Consider the following 26,568-nt stretch of genomic DNA (forward strand, 5'->3'; position numbering starts at 1 on the left):
TACCTTCAGGTCATTTGGAGATGTTAAATTAGAATACCTGGGCTCTCACGGCAATTTTTTCAGGGCTCCTTCACCTGGCCCTTGTCAGCGATTTCTCCCAGCTTACAATCCAAGCTGGGAGGGAAGGATAAGCAGACGGAAAAATGCAAACTGAAAGTGCACGCATCTGCGCACCTCCAAGAGAAATCACTCCAGACACCAGGAGTCGAACAGTATCGAGAATCAACTTTATTAGCAACGGTACCGGATAATTAAGTTTTGTCTCAAGAGGTATTTGGTCTGTAACACGACGGAGCAGTCAGCAGAACGAGCAGAATCTCATCGTACTTGGGACCGGGAGAAACGCACGAGTTGAGGAGAGCAGACCACGGTGCAGGCTCTCGAGTAGGAAGCACTGAAGGCCACAAAGAGATGTTTCGGTGGCCAACAGGAGGTTGCCTTGGGTTTTTCAACCACGAGTGACTACTGCATTACCCCAAGCAACGCTCCAGTTGCCACCAGCTGCCCTTCAAGCTGAGGTGGACCTTCACCTGGGTCAACATTGGCCAAAGCAGCCCCTGGCCAAGTGTCGAGGGCTGAAGGGCTGCAAACCTACCAAAGCAGCAGGATTAAGAGCCCGCACGTGCACAGTCACATGCTGTAGAGCTGCTCCTCGGTACCGCACACCCTGTAAATTTTCCCCTCGTGTCTGGATTTTATGTTTAAATAAAAATCAGTCATAAAGCAAAACTGTGCGTGCATTGCCAACGAGACCAAGCTAAACACCGGAAAGGATTTCTATTAAAAAAAACAAAAAAAAACAAACCACCACCCGCAGTAGCTTCACTGCTACTCGGTCAAGAAGGAGATGCCGAGAGAGCATCCCACGAACAGAGCATCTGCTCATAACCCAGTCTTAAAGGTAGTATTTTCCATCAATAGCATCCCTGAGACATCAGCTGCAATGCCAAGTTATACCATTACATCCTTGCTTACCAGTTCACCTCTCCTAGACCATAAATCCACCCAATTTGCAAAAATAAATGCAATAATTGTATTAAGTCCAGGCTGCATTTGCACATGGAAGCTTCAGTGACTTTAAAAGGCAGTCCTCTCTGGGTGGGCCATCTTTTTGTGTGTCACAATGGCTCACCCCCTCCGAAAGCATCTGGAGACCATATGCCGCCTGTCTACCTAAATTAATCAGCTTTCTGCTGCGAACATCACATCCGAGCCTCTCTAATACTCCTCCCCGGCTTTTAGAGACCTTTCTCAGCGCAGAATAAAGGCACCTTAAAAACCTTAGGTTGGGACCACTTAGCATTCTGCCTCCTTTGAGGTACAGCTGCAGATGTGCAAGTTGGCGTCCGCGACCATCACACCGCGGTCACAGCAGGAGAAATGGTCTCCGGTTGGCCACGACATACAGCCTTGGCACTAGTAGCACCATGCCGGGAGCTGGATGATCCTTCAATTCAATCTTAACTGGAAAAATTAAAGCAAGCAGAGATCAAAGTGGACAGGTTTTCCCTTATATATGCTTTTTTGTGGCATGAATTTATGAAATCCCCCCCTAAATGGTGCCCTGCTCCCCGGTGTGGCTGCTAGCCACTTGAAGGTGCTCCAGGGCTCAAATTCCCTTTAGCCCAACACCACCAGTCACGGCTGGATGAAGGGTGATGCCCCTGAGACCACCAAAACACTGCAGGGCTAAACTCGGAACAAGGAGGCAGCAAAACCCAAAGTGCTGTCAACCCCCCCCCCAGTTTCAGCTTAAAACCAGCGTGGTGGCACCAGCAAGCCACCCTTGCCCACCAGAAGTGGCGTGAGGGACAGGTTTCCCTGTGACCCCCGGTGCTTCCCTGAGCTCCCTGGGGAGGACGAGGCTTTTTTTTTTTGGTCTGTTTGCTCCGGTCAAGGTGGGGAGGGACAAAGGTCTGACGGGACCTCCCAAGCACAGCGGACACCCCTTCCCAGAAGGGGGACTTTCCCCCTGGATGCGACTCACCCCCAACCCAAGACAGGCAGCCTGCCCCAAAACCATGGCGTGCCTGGCTTATTTTGGGGGAAAAAACCCAAACCTAAGCACCCAAACAGCAGCACCGCACACTGAGGGCATCCCCTGCAGCTGCTCCCCTACACGAGGTGGACAATGAGAACGGAGCAGGCGGACCCCACAGCCAGGCCCAGCATGAGGTAAAACGTCATCACCACCCCCGCCGCCTCGGCCAGCTCTTTCGGCACCATCTTGGGGCCGTAGATGATGACCAGCGTCCCCAGATAGCCATTGCTCAGCCCCAGCAGCGCCGTGAAGACCACTGGGTAGACATCTAGGTTGAAGACCACCGTCTGGATGTGAGCCCGGGGTTGGTAGTTGCTGAGGATGAAGAGAGGGAGGAAGACTGTCCTGAGGAGGACAAGGGCGGGCAGCAGCTTGCTCCTGGGGCCGGGCACCTGGATCCAGGCGGTGATCTGCCTCCCGCACCAGTCGGCAAAGTTGTAGAGGAGGAAACTGGTGAGGGGCACAAAGTACTTGGTGCTCCACAGGCTTCCCGAGGACTTGCTGACCGACTTGATGTTGGAGGAGAGAGAAGGGAAGATGATGATGGAGATGAAGAAGACATAGAAGAGACAGAAGCCGAGGAGGGCGGTCTTCTGCAGGATGGGGCGGAGTGGGGGGATGCTTGTGCTTTTTGCGAGGAAGGAGGTATTTGTGGTGCCTGCTGGCTCGTCCTCATCCTCCGTGGAGCTGTTGGGCGGCACGGTGGCCAGAGATGGGCTCTGCTTCAGGCTGCTCATGTAATACCTGGAAAAAGAGAAGGAGGGAGATTATTAGCCAAGTGCGCGTGTGGAAAACGCAGAGATTTGGAGAGCGAGCAGGAGAGAAGTTGGCGACACAAGGACGTCCACTGAATCCAGCAAAAGCGGTTGCAGTGACCCCATCACACCTCCAGCTCCCGCCTCATACGGAGAGGTGACCCTCAGGGACCCACCACCTCGGGGATCCCTTTACACCCTCGGTGGTTCGCAGGGGGAACCTACTGCATGCAGGCATTTGGGGGGGGGCCAGGTGGTTTCGGGGCTCGCAAGCACCGACAAGACCAAGGGTCGCGCACATCAGCGCCTGACGTCGCGGATACGGACGCCCTACGGGGACCCACCTGGCCGGCTGCTTCCAGATCACAGAATCACAGGATGGTTTGGGTTGGAAGGGACCTTAAAGATCATCTAGTTCCAACCCCCCCTGCTGCGGGGGGTTGAGATCCCAGCTCTCTGCTGACTTCACGCATTTCAGAAGCCCTGGCGCCAGCACCCCGCTCCCCCCGGGGAGGTTTGCCAGAAACTCAGCACGCGCCGGGGCAGGCGCCCAGTTTCGGTCTGTGGTTTCGGTCAAATGGGGAAGCGTGGCTGGTGGCGGCACAGCACCGGAGCACGTGGTGGGATGGGATGGCGGGGCAGGGACCGGCACTGCAAACATCCCATGGGTCCCCCCCCAGCACCCCGACTCGGCATCGACAGTAGCAAACCCTCCCGAGCCCTGCTCGCGGGATGCCCGTGGCAGGCTGCTGCACGCACCTGGAGTACTCCAGCCTGGGAAGGAGGAGGTACACCATGATGCAGATGACGATGAAGATGTCGGCGGTGAGGAAGTAGGCCAGGGCGCTGTCCGTAACATCGGCCGCTGCCGCCAGGTCTATCACGGCGGCGATGGCGCTGATCGTGCCGCCCATGGCCTGGCCTGCATAAGGGACCAGAGAGCCGGAGCTCAGCGCCCAGGACACAAGTGAGGGACATCGAGGTGGCAGAGTGCGACCCACAGCACCTCCAGCGAGGAGGACTTTGATGCAGAGGACTTTGACCCCCCACCTCATCTCCATTTCCACGCCTCGTTGCAACACAGCTATTTGTGGGGCTGCATCACAGCCCGGGTCGCACCCTGCATCCATTCCAACACAGCCACAGCACTGTGCAAGGGTCAGGATGGGACCCGACCCCTTGGGCTTGCACGTGCCGAGTCCTGCAGAGAAGGTCCAAACCCTGCCCAGAGCCTAAGCCTGGCTTTCCCCCGGCACGTAGCCAACCGCCTCTCTTCTGCACTCCCCCAGATGGGGACCCAGGCCACCAGCAACAGGTACGTCATCTCAGGGACGCACCGATCTCCCCCGCTGGGCTAAACTCATTAAAACACTCCTGTCGCAGCCCCGGGAAAAATTTCTCCGTCTTGATTTTTTCCCCATCCCCTCTTGGTTTGTCAGGCGTTCCACAGCACATTTATAATGTTATCAAACCTCCAGGGAGCTCATCACTCACGGCTCCCAACGCGCCCCTCATCACTCATGGAAACGCGTGGAAACGCTGAACAGCAAGGAGGAGACAATGCGAAGTCGAAGATTCCCCCAGCTGCAAACAGAGGAGCTGAGGGACATCTCTCCTTCCGCCCTCCTCCCCACACAGAACAACCAACCAGGGTCAAGCTGGCTGGAGCTGCCCTGCAGGGTGTTCGCCCTCCAGGCAGGGATGGTGAAGGACCACCGCTCTCCTCGCCTCTGCTGAGCCCTCAGCACTTTGGTTTATGGGTATTTACAGAAATGAAAGCTCATGTGACCGAGCCTGTTTTTCCTTCAGCAACTTCCCTTTATCTTTAAGGCAAAGTTAAGTTTCTAAAACAATCCCCCCATGATGAAACACCAGACGCAGCAGAGAAAGAAAACCAACCACCCAACCACAGAAAACCCAAGAGCACGATCCCAGCGGGACGGCGCGGCTGGGGGACACCAACCCGAGATCAGCGCCTGCAAGTTCTTCATGGGGAAGAGGCTGCTCAGACCGAAGATGCTGCTGCTGAAGACGGTCGAGGCGCTGCTGACGACCACCACGCAGCCGATGGTGAGGGCGAAGAAGCCGGTGGTCCAGGCGGACGTGTCGACCTTCACCAGCATCGTGATCACCAGGAAGACGACCAGCATGACAAAGAGGGAGGACAGGATCCGGACACTGGCGGGCACCCTGGGGACAAGGGGAAGGAGAGATTTCTGCGTGTAAAAGTATAACGTGAAGGTGCGACGCTGAGGACACCAACTCCCGTGCTGCGAGAAGGATGAAAGAAAAGAAAGAAAGGCGGGGGGAGATGAGGAATAAAAACTAATGATTTTTCTAGAAGCCTTTAGGCGTTAACTCTGCCATTTCCAACTTTTGCCATCAGCAGGGCTAAGTCTAAGCCCAACCGAGCTGTAAATATCCATTCCTCCCAGAAATCAGGAGCTATCCGCATCGCTGCAGCGACGTACAGCGGCAGCGATAAAACCCGCCTGGGAAACGCGGCAGGCTGGGTGAAAGCAATCCCAGGCACGTTAACGAGTTGTTTGAGCACGGAGGTCACTTATTACCCGGCTGGGAGACCGGGTGGGCTGGCCTGGGGGCAGGACGGAGGGGGCGAGGGAGAGAGGGAGGGGGGGAGCACACAAACACACTCCTCTCTGCCTGCAGACGGAGCTGGATCTGGGATAAGGCACGGTACAAACGAGGGGAGGCGGCTATTTTAGATTTTAAGTCAAGCTTGCAACGAGGCACAGATGGTCCATTTCTTAACCCAGCTCGGCAGCGGGTAGGACCAGAGCAAGGCATTGCTCTGCCTGGATGAGCCCAGCTCTCCTCAGCCGGTCCCCCGGTGACAATGATGGCATTTTTCAGAGGAAGCTGGAGAACCGCAGGAACGACGCGGGCAAAAGCGGGGAGAGCCGCGGCTAGCGCACCCGGGAACGGAGCAGCACTTACTTGTTGACGAGCAAGAAGTTTCCGATCAGGCACAGCACCGAGGGCACGGTTGAAGCAATGGAGATGTAACTCTCAAAAAAGTCCTGCCAGGAAAAAAACAAAGAAAAAGAAAAAAAAAAAAAACCCCAAAAAGAAAAAATGGTGAGGGAGGAACAACACGTGAATCTCAGGTCCTAAATACAGCACGGTACGGCACGCATGGGGAGTGAGGATGTAGGCGTCCACACCTCGTTGCACCATGGCACACGTTGCAAAGCTGCTCAGGACAACAGGCAGTGGGAACGGGCCCCCGCGGCTTTTTCATTCTGCAACAACCCTGGGACATCCCAGGAAATTACGGACGTAACAAATTCAGAAGCAAAAATGGTGAAGGAAATACCTGAAATAAGGAAGTCTGAATTTCTCCTGCTGGCTCTGGCATCCTGGAAAAACCCCCTGAACATTTCAACCTACCTGAGCTCCGTGAGGGCTGGTTTTTATAAATCGGGACACAAAAGTGTTAATATTATTAGCCAAGAGCCTCGAAAGCCCATGACAGCTAGCAAACCCACACATCCCTCTCCACGCAGAGCGACCGAGTCACCACACCTGAGAACTTGCTCGAGCAAAAGCAGCCCGAGCGAGGGCACGGGGACGTTATCTTCCCTCCCGGTCTCCCTCTCTGCACACACGAAACTCATCGAGAAACTGTATTGAGACTCAACACACACTTACTCTGGGGACCCGTATATCATCCGAGCAAGCTGGCTGCAGCATCGGTCAATATTCCCCAGCCCGCCTCGCACGGGGGTCAGGCTGGGCACGCAGAAAGCAATAACCACAGCAGAGAGAGAGAGAGAGAGAGAGATTTCTCTGCCAAGATTGCAGCCAAGCGCTTACATTTTCAATCCATTTTATGTATTATGCCGTTAAAGCGTGTCTGCTCCATCTCCTCCCCTCGAGGTGCTTAATCCTCTGGTTTTTCTGCGGGAATCTCAGCCAGCAGGTAGGACGACGCTCGCAAAGAGGATGACCTACATATCCACTCCCATCACGATCGGCTTTCATTTTCTGCAGTTACCTAGCTACAGAGATGGGGCCGCATCGCACACGAGAAGGCACTTGGCACGTTTTCTCTGCGTGTTACTTACCTTTTTTTTTTTTTTTGCAGCTTTACATCGTAGTCTTTTAATCAGTTTACAAGCACGTTCGTTTATTCTTCCCTATCAGGAGCTTTACCGTAAGCAACAGGAAATCTAACAATCGCTCCTAGAGGGTCCCTATAGATGGAGACAAAACCGCCTGCACTCGCAGCGTCGGCTTGGCGAAGCAGGAGGCCCAAAGCTCTACGGCCATATGATGAATTACAGGAGAGAAGACAAAGCAAAATGCAAAGTTGGCTGCTAAAAACTAAGGCTTATTTGCCAACCTACTTAAAATAAACCCTCAAACCAGCCCGGGGATATTGAATATACTTCCAAATCAATTTTCTTTTTCTTTCGAGGAGGAAAAAAGACTTTATAATGCTTTCCACCAAACAGAAGTGGACTTGAAGTAATCCAGCAGAGATGCTGCATTTTGAGCACCACGGGGAAACATTCATCCGTTCCCAGCAAACGTGCTCACACCAGCGGTGGGAAGAGGACTGGGGAAGTATTTAAGAGACCGAGGAGCCTGCAACTGCACTGGGAGATTTTACCAGGGCCAAACCCTGCTGGAAAAGAAAAGCCAAGTAGAAAGGCTTCAATCGCTGTTGTTCCTGCGAAAAAGGAAAGCCTTCACACCGCGGGTTTAATGCGGCAGCAGAATGGCTGGTGGCAAATCTAATCCATGCCCGGACCAACGGAAAATATCAGGCTCCATCCGCATCTCACCGCTACGCTCCTGCTCGGTAGGTGTTAATCCAGCCCAGATGGTAACTCTTCTCCCTGCGTGGGTGCTCCCACCCATCACAGACATTGTTGGCTACACAAGTTGTACCTCCTTCTTCTCCCTTTCCGCTGAGCCCGCCCGACCGGCCGACTCAAGGACCAAGCTCCCCATCACCGCCACGGTTCTACAGGAGAAATATCGATGCTGAAAGACTGTCACACCTTTCCTGGCTAATAATAAATAATAATAATAACAACCCACAAAGCAAACCTGACACCTGCCTCCCACAGGAGAGGGTGTCATCCCTCAGTCGCAGAGCCGAGGTGCGTCACGGAGGTGTCTGACCCTGTATTAACGACAGCATCTTCAAACACGCTGCCATGATGCACAGCACACGCTTGGGACCATAAAAAACCACCAAAACCCAAACAAGAACAAAGCATCACGGTGGCAAATTAGTCGCCGGCATTGGCCAGATTCGCCGAGATGCCTTTGCAAAGTAGTTTTTATTCTGCTCCAGCCTGGACTTGGCAGCCGGGCTCCTGCCGGGCTGGAAAAGCAATCCAGGCCCACGGCGGCAGCTGAAGGCACCGGAGCATTACCTGGAGCACGGGGCGTGAAATTAGCAGCAGCGAGAAGCCTGGAGCCAAGAGCAGGCTGCTGGGCACAGGCACATCTTTCCAGAGCCGAGCTCCATTTGTAGGTAAGCCTACAGCACCGTAGCTCGCCACTCCGGGGCGGAAACGGGGCCGACTGTTTATTTTTGATCAGACTCCGCTACCATGGAAAAGCCAGGTTGCTTTTCACCGGAGGAAGTAAAAAGCATTGCGGCACGGCCACGCAGAAAGAGGAGAAACATCTTTTCAACAAACCGATGGCTGCTCTGGCCAGCAATACAGCTGTGCACGAGTTTTCCGGAAGAAGACACCTAGTGATACTTATTCCACTTGAAAACAGGGGTTTTTTTTCAAGAATTGCCTTGGATAAGCCTGACGCAGAAGCCACGAGGAGTGGGTGGGACGCAGGGAACGTGGGAGGACATCACGCTGCGTGCTGGCGGAACACCCTTCGCCCCCCCCTCTCTGAGCATCCTTGCTAGCACAGGGGCAAGCATTGGTGGTCTTCGGGCACCACGGGGACTTCGTCTCCGTCAGTTTAATCCACCCAGTACCTCGATTTACACCAGCACACCGGCACTTCAGCATCCTGGTACAGGCACTGTCGGTGACACTCTGCTTCCTTCCCATCAAAAACACAGCCAGCTTAGCAACTATTAGAATTAAAAGCCGTGGATACTGTACTGGTGCGAGAAATCAGAGAGAAAACGTGGGTGTCACACGTGGCTCTGTGTTTATATAAAAATAAAATGTGCCCAAACCACCTGAACAAGCTCGGCAACCGGAGGAGGACGGGACGCAGCCTCATCATACTGACGCTTTTTCTAGCCACAAAGAAATGGCATTGCTTTGTCAGGGGGGACACAGGGAAATAATCCTGCTGTGGCAGGAGGAGCAAGAGAAGGCGGCTTTTTGGGGGAGGGGAAAAAAAAAAAAAAAAAAAAAGAGGCCATCCAGCCTGCCACCCCAAGGCCTGCCCATCAATCGTCCCGTGCCAAGCTCCTCATCCCATATGCCAAAAGCCAGATGTTTATCGCTGCAAGGAGATACTCCGGTCACACCCGCCAGATCTCGAAGGAAAAGCAGTAAAGCATCCAGGGAATCGAGACCACCGCAAGCCCACGCGCTCCAGGGCTGGCAAAGCCTCGCAGCCGCCTCCGAAGGGTGTGCTGCGCCAGCCAGCGAGGGCCAGCAATGCCTACAACACGTTCGATGCCTCACCCCAGGGCCAGAAGTTCGGGGCAATTTATGTCCCAGCCCACACGGAGCTGTGGCCGAGTCCGGCTGGGAAAGTGCAGAGGCCTGAGGGGTTCTGGGGGCTCACCAAGCATGAAGTACAAAAAAACCCCCAAAAACCACAGAGATTTTTACCTTGCACCGTAGAAGTTGTCCGATGAAAGGCAGCCTTGCTTATAGGGCAGCTACGGCCAAATTCTTTAAATGCACTTCAAATGCAGGTAAAAGACAGACCACAAAGTGCTACACCTTTTAGTTTTAAGCATCTTTCTTGCCACTATTTGTGCTCCCTAAATAAACCACTAGCCCTGGTTTGCAGCAGGCAAAACTCCAGAGTGTGTTCACCCACCTTCTGGGGTAGTGGAGGGGAAAAAGAGCAGGGTAGGAAGGAAACCAGTTTTTTTTTTTTCTGCCTTGAAAGCAACACACTCACCCGCAGATCGGACGGTGCCTGTCCTGCCGGGCTTGCCTGATCCGAGCAGTTTTGCAGCTTGTACATCCAGTAGTGCTTTGCCGTGATGAAAAAATTCCAGGGCAGTAGGGACCCGATGCCCAGGAGGAAAAAAATAATGTAGGCCCCATGTAAGCGGTCGCTTGGCTTTTGCTGGCTGTACCTGTTCACTGAGAGCTCCTCGATCAGGGGCTCTTCGTCCGGCCGAAAGCCGCCGGCTGCCGGGTGCATGGCGCCGGCACGCTGCAAAAAAAACACTACCAAAAAAAAAAAAAAAAAAAAAGATATTATCACACGAGGGTTGCAAACTGTTGCTTGAAGTCGCTGCGTGCGGCTCCCTCCTCCTTTAGCCCGCAATCGCCCAGCAAAGGCCGGATGAGTGAGCTGAACCGGCTCGGCACGGGGACGGCTGGGTCCCCGAAAGGCACCGGAGACGCGACCCGAGCCACGGTTCAGCCACGGCAGCACCCGCGTTGCTATCCGTAATTAATAATTAACCTGTCCCCGTGGCCTTGCAAAAGCAGGAAATCTCAGCTGATACAAGGCTCCAGAAAAAACGAACAGCTTGTAAACTAACAACGCCAGCAGGCTTTGCAGAGCAACCTACTAGAAACTACTACACCACCAGCAGGCTTTCGAAAACGACTTGTAAACCGACGCAACGCCACCAGGCTTTGCAAAACGGCTTGTAAACTAATACAGCGTCGTCAAGGCTTTGTGAAATGACTCATAAACGAACAGAAGAACATCACCGGGCTTCGGACGACGACTCGTAAGCTAACGCATACCTAAGGCGAGCCCAGGAGGCTGCGCAAGGCACGATAAACCACGGCGGCAACGCCGGGGCTTGCAGCACAGCCCGCCCAACCACTGCAGCACCGGCAGGCTTTGCTAAGCGGCCTGTAAACTCTCGCCGAGCCGCCCCCGGGGAAGGGCCGAGCGAAATGCCGGAAATCAGGGATTTTGCAAAAAAAAAAAAAAAAAAAAAAAAAAAAAAAAAAAACACCCACCAAAAACCCCCAAACCAGAAACCCGCTCAGTTTGAGGAGGGGGAAGCCCAGCATCCCTCCCGCCCGCTGCCCCCCCCTCCCCAGCACTTACAGGGGCTCCGCACCGCCCCGCCGGCTCCTTCCCCGCCGTGCCCGGCCGCTCCGCCCCGCTCCGCTCCGCCCCGGCGGGGGTGGCCCCTGCCCGGCCCCAGCCCCGGCCCCGGCCCGGAAGGGAAGCCAGGGGCGGTGCAGCGCGGCGTGGCCTCCCGCAAATCCTTTCCCCCCCTTTATCTCTGGGGTTTTTTTTGACCGCTTTTCCCCCTCTTTTTTTAAAGAAATTCCGAAGCCTGGCGCTACTCCAGCTGACCTCTGGCAGATGCGGCCGCCCCCGCCCCCCGGTTTTAAATCAGAAGCGCTCGCTTAAAATCGGTGTTATTCACGGCCTGGCTCCTGGCGTGGGGCTAAGAAAAGCTTGGGGTTTGGTGGAGGGCATCAAAGCCTGAGAGCATCATCCCCTGCTGGGGTGGTGAGGGTGGGGAATGGGGAGCATCTTCTGGAGAATGAGGGACCCCAAACCAGAGCTCCTCCTCCCCTCGCTTTGCTTCCCACAGTGCCTCAGTAGGATGAATTTCACTCTAAAGTCCTCAATTTCCTCCAAACTACACTTTATACACTCACCTTGATGGCACCATAGGGCTACGAAGGAAGACATCATTAGCCTTCTTCCTCTCCTCCACCCTTCTCTCCCTTTTTCCTTCCCCAAAGAGGGGTTTGGCTCCTCGGCACGTGGGCAGCCACACAGGAAAACGTTAAGCTGGTGGGGGCCCAGCTTTTCTGCAACTCCCCTACACTCAGAGATGCTTTGCCAATTTGTTTGCACTTGTGTTGGCAATTGGTGGAGTTTTACATCTCACGTTTCCTGCTGCCAGCTGTTTACCTTTAGCCTTCCCCATCTCCAGTATCTGAGGTAATTACAACCAACCTGGGTCTTCTTCCTTGCTTCTTCCTCCATTGCACCTGTATCCAGCCTTTCTTCATCAAAGCAAAATAGTCTCCATTTGTTTGCAGAACACCCCGAGTCTGGTCTAGTCTGGATTTTTCTCCATATACAACTGCCTATGAGACAAACGCAGACGGACCCAGAAACCTCACCTCCCAGCAGCACCAGTGCACGCACAGCTGGCCACTGCCTGGGAACCAGGGCCGGCCACCAGCCATCTCCAGCCTCTCTGAGCCTTCGAGAAGAGCAGATCAGATGGCCTTGGCCACCCCGGTGTCAACATAGCCCAAGACGCGTGCACGCTCTATATTTTTTTTCCCCCCTCTTTTGCGAGCAAACAAGCAGAAGCACGCAACCAACCCACCGGCGATGTGCTGGAATGGAAAGGCTTTAGAGGAGCACATGGGTTTCTCCTTGGGATTTTCATCTGCATTGACATGGCAGGCTGGGAAAGCACCTGAGGAGATGGCACAGCCCATCCGAGTCAGTAAGCCATCAGCTCAGAGGGATTCGCCTGGCATTTCTGACCTGCTGCCGTCTATCATGTCAAAAAACCCACTGCTGGAGAAGAGCCTCGGATCACATCAGCACAAGGGACCGTGACAGCCGAGCAGGGTAAACAAAGCCAGGCCACGCTTAACCGAAGCCGTGACGGCCCCTCGGGTCAGTATTACCCACACTCAAGAGACCCTCCGCAACGCAGAGCCCCTTTTAGGGACCCCCGTATGCTCAAAGTGGGGTTCAGGCTGCTTCTCCTCCACCCCAACCCCACGTACGGCACTGGTTTGAAAGCAAGGCGAGCTGTACCGGAGCAGAAGGGGTTTTCATGGTTACCCAAGGAATACCGGGCATCCCGTAGTGCTGCTTGCCCTCGCTGCACTGGAGGCATAACGGGGCAAAGGGCAAAGTAATGGTTAAGAGATTGAAATTTGTTAACCAGGCTTTACAGAGCAGCTCACGGGAAGCGAATCGTAAAATCCGGCATGACTAGCCCAAAGGAAATTTCCTAAACACGCAATGGAAAAGTCAGAGAGACCCTGATGTGGGCTGCTCCGGTGCTGCCGGGCATCCTCGCTCTGGCAGAATAAATCTGTCGACGCTTAGAGATCGCACTTTGAACCTGTCACGGGGACTGAATTCAATCTATCAGCCTCAGCCAGCTTAATTGTAAGGGGAACGAGCAAAGCGAGTGTTTCAAGAGGAGATCATCAGACGCGATCAGTCACCAGTTGGCCAAAGCTCTCCGCAGATGTGGGCCCTTGGAAAGACGGGTTAGCGCAAAAGGCGCCCAGTGAAAGCAGCTTGGGAGGCTGAGGTTAAAGGAACGAATGTGCAAAGAAAAAGTTATCACTTCTGAGAAGGCACCTGCCTCAGCATCGTATCTGGACCTGAAAAGCCCAGCCGGGAGGGGTTTGCGTCTTTGCCTGGCTCTTATGACTGCTGCAGCAATTTTCTCCCCGTTGCTTTCACGGGCCGCAGGATCCCCACGCCTGCCCGCAGCAGGGACGACGCTGCCGTCTCCCGCTGTCACCTCGTCCCCGTGAGCTGGGCGAGGCGAGTGGCCCAGGCAGGGTGGGCAGAGGGAGCGGGACCCTCACCTCTCCCTGCAAACCCTTCTGGCTTTGCTCCCCCCGGCAGAGCCGTTCCCCTCCTCCCAAATTCGGCACCCCGGTCCAGGTCCTTGCTGGAAGGGGCATGGCTATCTGCAGCGCTGGCAGATAATCCCTCGGGGAAGGAAACGAACTGCTTGGGACGGTGGCTTAGCCCACGGGGACACAGTCGTAGCGTTCCTCTCCTGCCTTGTAATCACCCGTGCGAGTCCAAAACAAACCATAAATCAATCTCTGCAGCTTACCTCCATTAGAGACTCCGACAGCAACATCCTCCCGCTGCCGGCGCTCCTGCGGCATCCGACCCAAAAAACAGGCTGGGGGGATGCTGACGGGGATCCCCACGCTGCTGCCGCTGCTCGAGCTGGACCCGAATCCCTGCAGATGCTAAACCCGGCAGGAACTGGTGAGTGATGAACACGAGAGGAGAGAGCAGATTGTTTCTTTTCTTTTTTTTTTTTATTAGACTAGGAAATATAATTTATTGCATAAAAATTAATTTGTTACAATAGGATTGCTAAACTTTATTTACAGTTCTTTAGTTTACAGAATAAACAGATGCGGTTTTAGAGGATGCCACCAGGCCCATCCCCCGGACATATAAATATGGAAACAGATTGCGGAGCAAGAGACGGACACTGCCAGCACGACACGGACCTGGGCTTGCCTTCGCCAAAACGCCTGGCTGGAAAGAAACCCCCGGTCGTGGAGGGAGGCACCTGTGGGAGATGTGTGTAGGTGCTCAGAGGACCAGGGTGGGGGGCAAACCCTGCCTCCCCCCCACCCCGTCCCGCTCCCATCCCGGGTTCCCTGGCCTGAAAAAATGGGGAGAACCCCCCCAAATATGCACCTCGGCGGATCCGGGCGGCTGCTGCCCACCAAAAAGAAGGGGAAGACGAATGCAGAGGGATGGGGATGGAGGCAGAGGCACCCGCGGGCGGGACGGACGGAGGGATGGACGGACAGGCACGCGCCCCGGCGCAGAGTGATCCGTGAACCAGACACAGCGAGAACGACAGCGAGAGAGATTCAGACGCGACCCGAAAGAAGAGCATCTCGTCTCATGGAGAGCACCACGGTGCAGAGAAAGGAGCCCTATAAAACACCAGCAGCCAATTTGATCCATCAGTTCTTCATTTCTTTCCAAATTTGCTTATTCCCCCCCGTCAGCTCAGAGACGGGGCCTCAGAAATTGGATGCTCAAATGCACCCTAAAGGATAGATAAAACCCTTCCTACATGACACAGGACTTCACCCAGCAGAAGTCTTCCCACCCAACACAAACGAAACAAGTCCCCTTTGTCCCACAGCCTTGAACACTCAACAAGAAATGAACCCCGGAGACCCCAAAACACAACAGGGAGCGGCTCTACGCCCTCCATCCCTGCTTCGGGAGCTGCCAAGAGGAGTCGAACCCATGCCCGAGCAATAGTGAAAACCGCCCCCACGCCCCGAGCCGTCCTGTGAAGGCGATGCTCTCGCTCACGGCAGGGCTCCCTGAGTTTGCTCCGGTCCCCGGGGATGCTGCGGGCACCCCGCGACACCGGTCCAGGGGTTGGCGGCCAGCAGGACACCGCGCATCGCAGCCCAAAGCAGGACCCGCTCTCAGACCCTGCTGTTAATACTTTCACCGATGGAGAATCCACGGCCCTGCTACGTGATCTAGTCTAATCCTGAGCTTACCACCCCCTCCCTATTTTTATTTTTTTTAAAAACAGACAAATTTCTAAGACACAGCACTCGCTGAGTAACTATTTCTATCTGCAGGCAATCTAAATTTTTACCCTTCATTGAGACACCATATCTTTGTGAGGAACCTCATTCCTGCCTACCTCTCGATGACTTTCCGTTCATCCCACAACTTCTCCATCGTGATAAAAACCTCTATTGCAGGTCAAAAAAGGAGCTGCAATGAGAGGATGGAAACCCGATCACCACTTACAATGCCGTCCCTTGCGTGAAAACGCTCAGCCTGGCTTGCGAGTTGGAGGTACTGAGCATCTCCCTCCCCGAATCCCCTCTTAAATACTGCACCAAAAACTGGGCACGAGCGCTCGGACCCGAGACTGACGTGGTTCGCAAGCGGCCGCATCCTGACCCGCCAGCCCCCTGCTCTCCCCGGATCCCTCCACGAGCTGCTCACCCCCCCCTCCCGCCCCAGGACTGAATTCTTTGGTTTGTACTGAAGTTCTGTAAATGAAGGCGTAGTCATCCGAAAAAGCTCCCCTAAACGATGCCAGGGAAGAATTCACTAAAAATACCCATATCTGGACGTACTCGCCCCCCACCCGAACCCTAAACGCAGGGCAGCATCCCTCATCCCTCCCTGCAGGCGGAGGGGCATCCCTCGCTCCGCCGGGCTCTGCTGCCGGGGAAAGAGGAATTTGCAAGGAAAAAATCTCGGGGAGGGTCTCAGCAGGCCCTGAACCGGAGGGGCGTAGAGGCACTTCACCCTACGGACTCCCCGGGGGTCCCAGGACATGTAAACACATTTTGCTCGACTTGGATCGCATGCTTTTCCCCTACAAAAGTGTGTTCGTTTAAATCTCTCTCTCTGCCACCCTGACCACAGCAATGCTCTTGCTCTCGCGCACAGAAAAAGATTTATAAATTTTTTTTTCTTTTTTTCTTTTTTTTTTTTTTTTTTAAAAAGGACTCATCCAAAGATCTGGATAATAAATTATTTGCGTTTCCTAAGAAACTTTTTTTTTTTCCTTTTTTCTTTCTTATTTGCCTTATTAAGCTGTCTGAAGCTTTTGACATAAGTAAGCCATTCGCCTAGATTGTACTCGTCTCTTCAACGCAGAAATGCTATTAAAGGAGGAGGAGGAGGGAAACCCAAACGAAGAAGGAGAAGGAAAGCCCCCGTCCCGACTCGAGAAGCCCTAATTCCTCCCCACGCCACGAGCGCCGCCGGCTGCCGCCCCGGGGACGGCCGGGAGGAGGAGGAAGAGGAGGAGGAGGAGGAATGCTGCGTAACACTTGAATTGCTTGTAAACGCTGAGGATGGGTCTCTAAGGCTGACAGTGATGCGGGGAGGGAGGGAGAAGCGACGGCCTCGGCCCTTCCTCGCTCGGACGCTGCCCGGGGATGGATGTGCCTCCCCCCGCCGTCGGGGAAGGATACCCCCCCCCTCCCCGCCCCGCCTCGCTCCCCGTTTCGTCCTCCCGGCCCGCCAGCTGCGGGGAGCATCATCAGCAATCCCCCTCCGTGGCCATGACCACCAGCATCTCGCTCTTGCCCATCTCTTCTAAGGCACTGGCCAGGGTGTTGAGATCGCCGTCGTCTTGGTGCTCGGCTTCCCATAAGTCCAGGAGCACCCCGGTGGGGCTGGCTTTGGTGGCAAAGTAGTTCAGATACCTGCGGGGGGGGGGAAGCAGAGAGGAGGTCCGGGTTGGCGCGGTGCCCTCGGGGGATGGAGGGGCGGAAGATGCCGGAGCAGGAAACACATTCGCTACGTGAACCCTGATGGAAATGCCACGATGCAAATGCCAAAGCCCTTGAGACATCGTCTTCAATGTTTGATACAGGCATTCGTGCAAGAGCAACGCGAGCTCCGTTTTGCTGACATTACCCTCCCTTTGGTCCTCAGGGGTGAACCCAGGCAGGAGCAGCCCAAGCACGGCCCCAGATAAAGACGGGCCGGTTCAAAGTGAGAAGAGACCCAGGACTGTGGCACAGATGGGTGCATGGATATAGATGAGTATAACCACGCATAGCTATCTCCATATTTATGGGCGGACCTATAGAGCTAGACATAACCTAGCAGGGAGGGAGCGGAGCAAAACCCCCCTACCCAGGGGGCAAAGCAAAGCACGGGGAGACCCACCGGTCCATGGAAAGCTTCTGGGCGAGAAGTCTCCAGTCGTTTCCCCTGGCGTTGGGGGCATCCAGGCTGTTGCAGATCTTCTGCCGGATGGAAAGGGGGATTTTGAAGGCGTAGGGTCCCAGCTGGGTGGTGGTGGTGGTGGTGGAACCGCTGTGGTGGGAGCGGAGGGTGTCGAAGGAGCCGGCATGCTGCAAAGAGAAGGATGAGGCGAGACGTTGCAGCACAGAGCAGCTCCTGAGCGCATCCCCCTTGCTGTCCCCCCCCCGGATTCTCCCCGCCGCTCACCTCTCCCAGCGTGACGTGGAGCTGGAAGATCTGCCCTTCCCCTTCCACCTGCCGGACGCAGATCTTGCAGGTGAGCTCGGTGGAGGCCTGGCTGTACCTCTCCAGCGTGAAGGTGCAGTGCAGGGCTCGCTGGCTGCCGCTCCAGATGTGATAGAAGGGGATCTCCTGCGCACCACCAAAGCACGGGCTTAGCAAAGGCTCCAGCGGCTCCCTTGGGAGATGGCCCCTCCTCCGGCCGCCCCACGGGGTTGAGATGGGACAGAGGGACCCCACAGATAGCATCCCACCAGGAAAGACCAGGTGAAAACCGGTCCCCCTTCCTCCTCCATCCCTTTGGGAGACAACTCTGGAGACAAGACCAGGGCACACTCACGACCCGGCGGTGCCTGGCTGAAGATGGTGTCCCCGCTCTGGGACCCCGTCTGCCCCCACCTCAGCCCCTCACCTGGTACTTGGCCAGCAGCTTGCTCCTCCACAGCGCGTGGGGGATGTCGTGGATGGAGAGACGCAGGTTGTGGTAGCTGTCCTTGAAGGGCAGGGGCTTGGGCTCCTCCAGCAGGTACCCACCCAGCGTCCGCTCCAGCTCCAGCACCTCCTGCGTGCAGCGGGACAGGCAGCGTGAGACCCAGGACGAGAGCGGGGGCTGCTCCTCTCCCCTCTCCAGACCCAAAGCCAGGCACCTTCCTGCCAGGAGGAGCCAGCAGCAGCAACAACCCCGCGGGGAGTCCTCCCCAGGAGAGCGGCCTTTGCCACCCCAAAAACCGCTCTCCGAGAGCTTGCCGACTCATCTCGCACGCCAGCCCCACCTACAACTTGAATGTTATAATACGTGAGCATCCGTATATGCCTCTGGACTCCTCAGATGACGCAAAGATCCAACGCAGAGGTCGGACACTTCAGTGGCACTCCAGAAGAGTGCCACCCGATCTGTTTTTAACACCGTCCCACTAGTACCCCGGCAGCTTTTAGGAGACAAACGCCGTCCGGGAGCCAGAGCGCTGCCTACATCTCCACCTAGAGGCACTGCCGCAATCCTGACGCCACAGCACAAGTCACAGGGAATTAAACAGCCGCCGCACCGGTGGTCCAGGCAGCCAAAGCATCAAAACTTTTGAGTTCCTCGTGCCGCACTCGATACTATCAACGCCACAAACCCTCCCACGGTGGGGACAGACACATCTCTACGCAGGAATAACAGGATCTATAGAGAACTGAGGCAAATCGCAGCAGCAAGTGTTTTCTGCGTGAGAGAGAGAAAACCCACCCATCAGCAGCAAAACCTCTCTTGTAACACCTGCAGAAAGGGGGCCCAGAAAAAGCAACAAGCCCGAGCTAGGCAACATCTTCATTGTTTCCTTCGGAGAGGGTGAGGAAGGACAGGGAAAGCCGTAAACACGTTTATTATTTTACTGTGGTCACTTTGCAGGCAGTTGCATCAGGTTGTCTGCTCCCAGGGGCCGGGCCGTCCGGAGAGGAGCATCTCGCTGCCAACGCAAACAGCTTTGGGAAACGGGGGCAGCCCGCGCCGGCGTCACAAGGCGACGTTACCTTCAGAGCGTCTGGCGTGTCCTCCAAGCAGTAGACCTTGAGGCTGTACTCCAGCGAGGTGCAAACGGTGGGGGCAAAGATCGCCAGCTGGAGCCTCTTGATGGCTGACCTGGAGTAGGACTCTCCAACGAAGACGTAGGTACCAAGCTGGTCTAGCAAAATGTGGCAGGACTTAGCTTCCAGCTGGCAGTAGCAGGGAGTGTTGAGGGTCTCCTCATCCAAGGTCACAACTTCCTGCAAGGAGAGATGGGAAATCAAGGCTGGGGGTCAGCCTGTTGCCCGGCGGGGAGTTTGCTAGGGGCTGTGTCCCACATCGCTCGTGGTCTTCGCTGGCTGTAGGGGCTGGGTTCCCACCTTACCTCCCAGTTTCCCTGGTGGGACTGTGTTTTCAGTTGGTAAATCCAATCCGAGGAGCCGACGTCTGCGCAGTGGGGAATGGTCAGGACGACGGGGCGGCACAGGAGCAAGCCGGTGGGTCCGCAGGTCACCGCCGGGCTCAGCACCGTCTGCGTGCCTTCCGAGGGCAGGCTGGGGAGGGCAGAGGGGACACCGGTTGGAGAGGAAACCTCACAGTGGCCAACAGAGAGCAGAAGCACAGGCGGCGCGGTGTGACTTACAGGACGCTCTCTGCCTTGTTGAGGACCAGGTACATCTCGTAGAACTTCCCTTGGGGGATGGCCCCGTGGGGCACCAGCAGGCTCACCCCTAGCACGGCACACGCAGGCGTTAGTCACAAAACGAGGAAGAAACCACCAGGGAGAACCTCCCCCTCCACCCCAGCCAGCGAGCACAAGGACGGCGGTGAGCCAGGGCAGCACAGAGCGCCCCAGGAGAAACATCTCCAGATGTTCCTCAGCTGCACCGCTTGCAGGGCCAGCCAGGGAAGTCCCAGGAGGCTGTGACCTCCATCCTGAGAAGCCTGGCTTGGGAACGGCTTGCTGCCTTCCTCCCAGGGGCCAGCTCTGGGATAGCAAAGGGGTGCTCACAGCAGGCAAGTCTGCTGGGACAAGAGCAGCTCCTTGATCATCAAGCAGCCAAACGCACCCTCCTCCCCAGCCCGGCACTTACCGGTGCCCGGGATGGTAAGCCTTCCCCCCAGGTAGCCAAACGTGCTGCTGGCACTGTTGCCGTGCTCCCGGGGCAAGCTGAGGAGATGCTGGGAGCCCAGGGCTTTGCTCCGCAGGTTGGCAAAGTGGCCATCCCTGGTGTTGTCCCCTGGGTAGGTGCCGGTGGCCGGGACCCCCCCGAGCAGGTCGGTCCCATCATGGAGCCCCGGCGAGGAGGAGGCGGTAGAGGAGTTGTACACCTTGATCTTGAGGTTGGGGAGGGGGTCGAGGAGGGGGGAGTTGGTCATGGGGATCTTGTCAGAGGAGTCCTGCAGGGCGTACATGGGGCCACGGTACACCCCCGCGCTGGCCGTCAGGTCCGGCTGCATCGAGGGGTGCAGCAGCTGAGGGTTGTCTGCGGGAGGAGGACACACGGACGGGATGAGGACGGCAGTGGGAACGAGGGGACGTAAAGGCACTGCTCGACTGGAAGCGATGCCTGTGAAAAGCCCCCCTCGCCCAGCAAGGGACGGAGGGTGCAGAGGAGGTCCGAGGGGTACAGCGCTGGGCCATGTCCCTCTGCCTGCCATGGGCACCGGGAAGGGAACTGCTCAGCATCACGACTACGTGAGGAGCAGCATCCTATGGTAAACCCCCACCGCATCGGCTTTGCTCATGCTTTGCCCTGACTCCCACCACCACCACCACCACCTGACCACCTCCGTGGAGCCCTCTGCCTTCAAAAATCAGCATATTCCCCTAGAAAATTTGGGCTGGGGATCTACCAGGGACCGATCCCCTACTGTGATTTGCAGCCTGGGCTTCCTTCTGCCTGGGCTTGAGCTGGCGAGCAGGACCTGCGTGGGCTATGGCTCTTACCGTGCCGGGAGGTCTTGAAGTTGACGGGGTGGAAGCCTCCGGTCAGAGCGGCTGATGAGTCTGTGATGTCCGTGTCAAAATCCCGGCATCTCCTCCTGTACACCACCACCCCCACAGCCATGAGGATCACGATGAAGACGAAAATGGCCACCACCAGCCCGGCGTACAGGGCCACGTCGCCCGTGGCCTCCAGAACTGGGAGGGATGAAAGAAATGGAGGTGAAAAAAGGAGGACCAGAAATGCCCGTCGAGACCCACGGGTGCTCCCCAGCCCCACCGCTGACTCGGGACGCGGGCACGAAGGGGAAGACGTGTGCTGGGCCTGCAGGAAAGGCTGCGGCAGGAGGATGGAGGGTGTTCTCTAAAGAGCAATCCAGAAGTCAGAGTGATGCCAGAGAAAGAGATGGGGGTGAACCCCTCAAACCTTTGGAGGACACCTCGCCACGGCTCGTGCAAACTTTACCCGAGCACCAAGAATCCCAGAACCATTAGGTTGATGCAGCTGAGATTCACAAAGCCATTAACCCTCACATCCTAAGAGACAGCCCTGAGGGGTAAACGTCACGCCTATCCATGCATCTCATATATATGTTCCTCATATATATGCATCCATCCAGAAAGATCGAGTGTCGCTGTACCTGTACAGATACTCCTCAGCTTCCCCTTCTTCCCCTCCCTGGCCAAGGCTCGCTCTCTTTAAACGCCCGGTATAGCTTGGATATGTATTTGCCCAGAAAGGAGAGGGATGGAGCGGGAAGGCAGAGCATGGTAAAGCCTCCAGCGGCAGGAGCCGCGCACGCTCAGCCCGTCCTTCTCCCCTCCCTCCCTCCCCGCTTGCCTGCATCCCTCGGTTTCCACGGTTTTGTGCTCGAATGAGTCCCTGTCCTAAGCCTGGCCATCTCAACCGCGTTAGGACTGCGCCATTTCTGGGAGGTGGCACCTCCTCCCCAAGTGCCCCCATCTGGATGCCAGAAATGAGAATCCTGATGCCCCCCCAGGACCCCCACCTTGAGGAAGGGAAGAGTCCTCGCGGGGCAGGGGGGGGGTGACGATGCCCGGAGTAGCGTGACGCCGGCTGCATCGTGGTACACCCAAGAACTGCAGGCAGCAAAAGGGGGGGACGGCAGCGGGGGTGCAAAAGCGGGTCGGATTTATAGCTTCAAGCAGAGCGCGTGGTTTAACGTACGCAGGAGTTTTGGGGAGGGCTTTAGCTGCTCCCTCTTCCCACCCTGTCCTTCCCCTACCATGGATGGACGGAACAAAACCAAAGCAATGCCTCGCAAAGAAACAAAATGGCCATGAAATGAGCACTTACGGTGGCTTTTGGGTTCGCTTAGAACTCTTTTATCTGTTAGGGAAAAAAAAGTTAGAAAACAAAAGGTGAAGGTGGCGATGGCGCGATGGGGATGAGATGAAACGAAAGGCGGGGGAAGCCAGCTCTGGCGGGGGGGGGCACAAGGAGCCACGGCGTGGTGGGGAGGGACGGGAGGGCAGCATCCTTCCCGGGGGCATGCAAAAAGCCAGGTAGAAGCGTGGTGACGAGGATGTCCCCATGCCCGGCCAGCCCCCGGGACACACGTCCCCAGCTAACAGAAATTTAGGGCAGCTCTGGCTGCGGCAGCCTTACAGGGGACAGCGGCATCACGCAGCAGCAGGTGGCAGCACCGGCCGCTCAGCCTTCAGCGCGCCCACTCGCCGTGTAGCAGCACCATTATTATTATTACTGTTATTATTGTTATTGGGGTTTTTTTCCTAGCTGCTACTCCAGGGCTCCTACCGAGCAATGACCCAGGTCAGAGGTTTTCACGGCGGGGCTAAGAAAATCCCCCTGGCTTGCCCCCACTAACCACAGCAGAGACCCCAAACCTAGCGCCGCTTCAGAAGGCTTAGCGAGGCATTTGGATCCCACCAAAAATCCCCAAACCTTTCTTTCCACCGGCTGACAACCAACTTTGGAAAAGAGTTAAAAAAAAAAAAAAAACAAACCCACAAAACCACCTTGTTACAGACACAATTTAAAAATCAGGCCCCATCAACTTGGAGGCGCGGCCAAGCGCCGGAGCACCGCGGCTGCCGGCATCGTCTACGGCACCGGTCCCTGCCCGCTTGCCCGCGTACTCACTCTGCATGCAGAGCCCGTCGGTGCAGTTTTTGGAGTCGAGCAGTATGCCGCTGCAGTCCTTGCCGCCGTTGCGGGGGGCCGGGGCAGTGCACTCGCGGCTGCGCCAGTGGGTGCACTCGGTGCTGCACGCCGACCACTTGCTCCACTCCGTCCACGCGCCGTCCACTGCGGGTCACCAAACACAGGCGCGTCGGTACACCCCTCCGGCAGCGGAAAGGTACCCGTGACCATCTCAGGGCTTCCAGAGACCCTCTGGGGAGCGTTACCCCAGCAAACCCAGCCCTGATGCTATCCGGGGAGGCTCAGTTGTGTCTCTGCAGACATCTCCAGCTCTTTCAGGTCTTGGCAGACCGAAAGATGCTTCGGGCCGGTCTCCGGAGCTCCTGTCTCCTTGGGGAGCACCAGGAGCACAGTTGGACCGTGCACAAGCCGGGGGACGGGCAGTGTGGGCAAGGTTTCTGAACCTGCCTTACCTGGGCAGAGGGTGGTGCAGGTGATTTTCTGGAAAGGCTGCCCATCGCAGAAGGAGCCACCGTTCAGCGGCGCGGGGTTGGTGCACGTCCGGGTGCGCTTCTGCCAGCCCCGGCCACAGCGGTTGTTGCAAGGAGACCACTCGGACCAGGTGGACCAGCCACCGTTCACTGCAAGAGGAGACGGACAGCGTTAACACGTCAACGGAGCCCATTTCAGCAGGGACCGGAGCTAAGCCTAGGGTTCACCAGGTCCTCTGTCCTTACACCCTCTGCGACACCCGGGAACAGCTCCCCCTCACGAAAAGCAAATCATGAGACTCCTTCTCGTGTTGCGCACCCCACGCACAAGACGCTCAAGCCTGCTTTGGTCCTTTTTCCACTTTGCAAATATTTTTTGCATCCGGCCACAGCAGATCTTTGGTTTCATAGCAAAGTTCAGCCAAATGCAGCTTTTCAGCTGCTTCGAGAGTCAAAGCAATCTGGCTGGGTCCAACCTCCACCCATCTTCGGACCCAACCAAGAAAGCTTGGAAATACCTACACCGAATAACCTCTCCTAATAGCCTGTGCAAGCTAGTTGAGGTTCCTGCTTTGCAGGCAGTGGCTATTACCTAACTCAATGCAATGCCCTGGTGGGGTTCACTCCTACCACTCCCAGAAAGCACCCCTATTTCCCCTGGGCTTGGAGGCATGGCCGGCAGCAAAGGTCCCCTCCCCAAGAGCAAGGGCCAGTACCATAGACGATGACAGCGGCCGTGGTGCTCCGGCGCTTGGCCACGATGTTCTTGGCCATGCAGGTGTAATTAGCAGTGTCCAAGAGCCTGGCCTGCTTGATGATGAGGTTGTGATCGATGGTGATCAGGAAGTTGGTGTCCTGGGTGGGATCGATGACATCCTCGTTCCTCAGCCACTCCACCTGGCAATGCAAAGGAAGGGATGGGGTGAGGACAGTGATTGAACAAGAACTGAACGCTCAGCCAGGAAAAGCACGTCATGGGTTTCAGTGGAAACGTCCGTCCCACATGCTCCCCACCACAAGGGTCTCCAAGGGCCCCCCAAAGCTAAGCTAGGGCACAATTGCTTAACTAGGCTGTTCGGGAAGGGCCCGAGTCGATACCATCACCAAGCGTGGCTGTGGGCACAAGCAAGGACAAACACCAGGTTGGAGGGGTTGAATTCACCAGCCCTGATGGAGAGCAAACCCCCCCCAGATCAGCCTATGACCTGCCCCAAAGCCCTCCTCATCTTCATCCTCAGTACCACAACCATTAGCTGGCCTCTGATTGCATTTATTTCTGCTCAAAAGCTGGGCCAAACCAGGCCTGACCAGGGCACGTTACTGCTGTTTTGGCCAAGGATGGGACATCGTGGCTACCACCAACTCGCATCTCCTGGGGGGCTGATGGAGCTGTGGGCAGGGAAAGCACCGCTACCGTGGCTAGGGAAACCCATCTGTGATGACTCTCCCAGCCCTCGCCTCTTGCTTGTGACTGCTCCCCTTCAGACACGTCCTTGGGTGCCTCCTCCTTAGATCTTCCCTCTAACGGGTTAACGGCACATCGGGAAGCATGGGAGAGGTGGCTCGAGCAGGTGCTGAGGTTAGGTGTGTTATTAGATGTCAGAATAACAGATCCGCTGCCCAAAATAAACAATTCTGCTGAATAATGAAAGCTGATGGTCTCGGTACGGGGCCATCCATCACGGCCGCAAGCCATCAGCAAGGACGTGCCCCGTCTCTCCCTGGCCGCGGCTGCACACCGCCAGGAGGGGATGCTCCTGGTTTTTTTGGCTTCGGAGCTGCTCACCTCGGCCTGCGGCACCCCCTCGGGTGGGCGGCACTGCAGCAGGACCTCGTGCTCCAGCGGGACCTCCTTACCCAGCGGCTCCTGGTCGAAGTTCTTCCGTAGGTCTGGGAGGGAGAGGAAAAGCCAGGGGTTACCAGCCCACTGCAGAAACAGGGCGTCCTGCAAAACCTTGGTGGGGAGAGAGCATTGCCTCGGCACCACGAGTAGGGAAATCCCTCTGGCATAGCACAGCTAGAGCAAAACACGTCCTGGGAGGAAGGAGCCAAGAAGCATCTTTTCCAGGATGGATTTGGGCCGGCACGTGGTGCTCAAGGACGATGTCTTTCCTCCTTCACGCGACTACAAGCGTATACCCCTCCTGTCTTTTCCTTTTGGGGCTAACCCTCAGCTTAAGCACTGTTTCTTCAACTCTCCCATTTCTTTCCCCCCTCTGGACTCTGCACCAGGACCCTTCTTCATTGAACGGGAAAAACCCAAGCAAGATTTGCACTGCAGCTTGGCTCCCACATCGGCACCGAAGTGAATCCCCCCCCCCAAATCTGAGGGCTATGAGGGCTTGTTGCTCCGCTCTGCCCCAGCTGGTCCTGGCTGAACCACATCCCCAGGCTTGCTGGAAACCCGGCCATCGCACCCCAGTGCCAAAACGGGGAACGGCCGCTGCTGAAAAGCCAGGCTTGCTCAGCAAGGGGCTGGCCAGTGCTTTGGGGAAGGGAGAGAGGCGAGAAGCCCAGCAGAGCCCCCAGGGACGTGGGGGACACGGCAGGGTTCTGTTCCAGAGCCTTGAAAGGAGCAGGAGCATCACTAGATGGAGCTGCAATCCGCTGCTCCAGCACCCAGCCCTATGGCTGCGGGTCCCGCTCCTGCAGGGCAGCAAACCCTGGGGTCATCATCCGCTCAGCTACCAGAAACACCAAACCCTTGGCCGGGACGGGAGAAGAGGGCTCCCTCGGTATCCGGCACTGTGCCTCGTAACGTTTTCCCTAAATCCTTCGGCAGATTCACCGGCCACCTCCGTTTTGGATAACGCGCTGGATTATTAGCCCTCTAATAGCAAAATCTGTTTATGACTGGGGA

General features: G+C 56.3%; 2 protein-coding genes across 7 annotated transcripts in view; both read right to left on the reverse strand.

Moving 5' to 3' along the window:
• Positions 1-207: 207 nt before the first annotated feature.
• SLC29A3 (solute carrier family 29 member 3) lies at positions 208-11,060 on the reverse strand. Of its 2 annotated transcripts, XM_075758938.1 has the most exons (6): positions 11,011-11,060; positions 9,892-10,166; positions 5,755-5,837; positions 4,760-4,986; positions 3,556-3,718; positions 208-2,785 (listed from the first exon to the last, which is right to left on the reverse strand). In XM_075758938.1, exons 2-6 carry the CDS (start codon positions 10,138-10,140, stop codon positions 2,116-2,118), a joined length of 1,392 nt encoding a protein of 463 aa, XP_075615053.1. In that variant the 5' UTR covers positions 10,141-10,166; positions 11,011-11,060; the 3' UTR covers positions 208-2,115. The 2 variants fall into 2 exon arrangements, with proteins under 2 accessions (XP_075615053.1, XP_075615055.1); XM_075758940.1 differs by lacking the exons at positions 9,892-10,166; positions 11,011-11,060 and adding an exon at positions 6,134-6,307.
• A 2,886-nt stretch (positions 11,061-13,946) lies between these two features.
• The window catches only part of UNC5B (unc-5 netrin receptor B), a 54,243-nt gene continuing 41,621 nt past the window's right edge, over positions 13,947-26,568 (reverse strand). For 4 of the 5 annotated variants that reach the window (XM_075758941.1, XM_075758945.1, XM_075758942.1 and 1 more), the window contains exons 4-17: positions 25,495-25,598; positions 24,425-24,605; positions 23,691-23,858; positions 23,218-23,382; positions 22,411-22,443; positions 21,096-21,290; positions 20,239-20,631; positions 19,788-19,875; positions 19,530-19,698; positions 19,171-19,404; positions 18,068-18,217; positions 17,623-17,787; positions 17,338-17,525; positions 13,947-16,868 (exon numbers count right to left, since the gene is read on the reverse strand). In XM_075758941.1, coding sequence (XP_075615056.1) covers positions 16,703-16,868; positions 17,338-17,525; positions 17,623-17,787; positions 18,068-18,217; positions 19,171-19,404; positions 19,530-19,698; positions 19,788-19,875; positions 20,239-20,631; positions 21,096-21,290; positions 22,411-22,443; positions 23,218-23,382; positions 23,691-23,858; positions 24,425-24,605; positions 25,495-25,598 — 2,399 coding nt within the window. In that variant the 3' untranslated portion in view covers positions 13,947-16,702. The remainder of the gene's footprint in view (positions 16,869-17,337; positions 17,526-17,622; positions 17,788-18,067; positions 18,218-19,170; positions 19,405-19,529; positions 19,699-19,787; positions 19,876-20,238; positions 20,632-21,095; positions 21,291-22,410; positions 22,444-23,217; positions 23,383-23,690; positions 23,859-24,424; positions 24,606-25,494; positions 25,599-26,568) is intronic. The other variant, XM_075758943.1, reaches the window with a different exon arrangement.

Source organism: Balearica regulorum, chromosome 7 (genome assembly GCF_011004875.1).
Source record: "Balearica regulorum gibbericeps isolate bBalReg1 chromosome 7, bBalReg1.pri, whole genome shotgun sequence".
Classification (NCBI taxonomy): domain Eukaryota; kingdom Metazoa; phylum Chordata; class Aves; order Gruiformes; family Gruidae; genus Balearica; species Balearica regulorum.

Coding starts and splice junctions, on each gene's coding strand:
- SLC29A3 (XM_075758938.1), bottom strand. CDS start 10,140: ATGCACCCGGCAGCCGGCGGCTTTCGGCCGGACGAAGAGCCCCTGATC. Junction 3,719..4,759: donor CTTGCAGGCGCTGATCTCGG/GTTGGTGTCCCC, acceptor TCCCTTATGCAG/GCCAGGCCATGGGCGGCACG. Junction 2,786..3,555: donor CCCAGGCTGGAGTACTCCAG/GTGCGTGCAGCA, acceptor CTCTTTTTCCAG/GTATTACATGAGCAGCCTGA.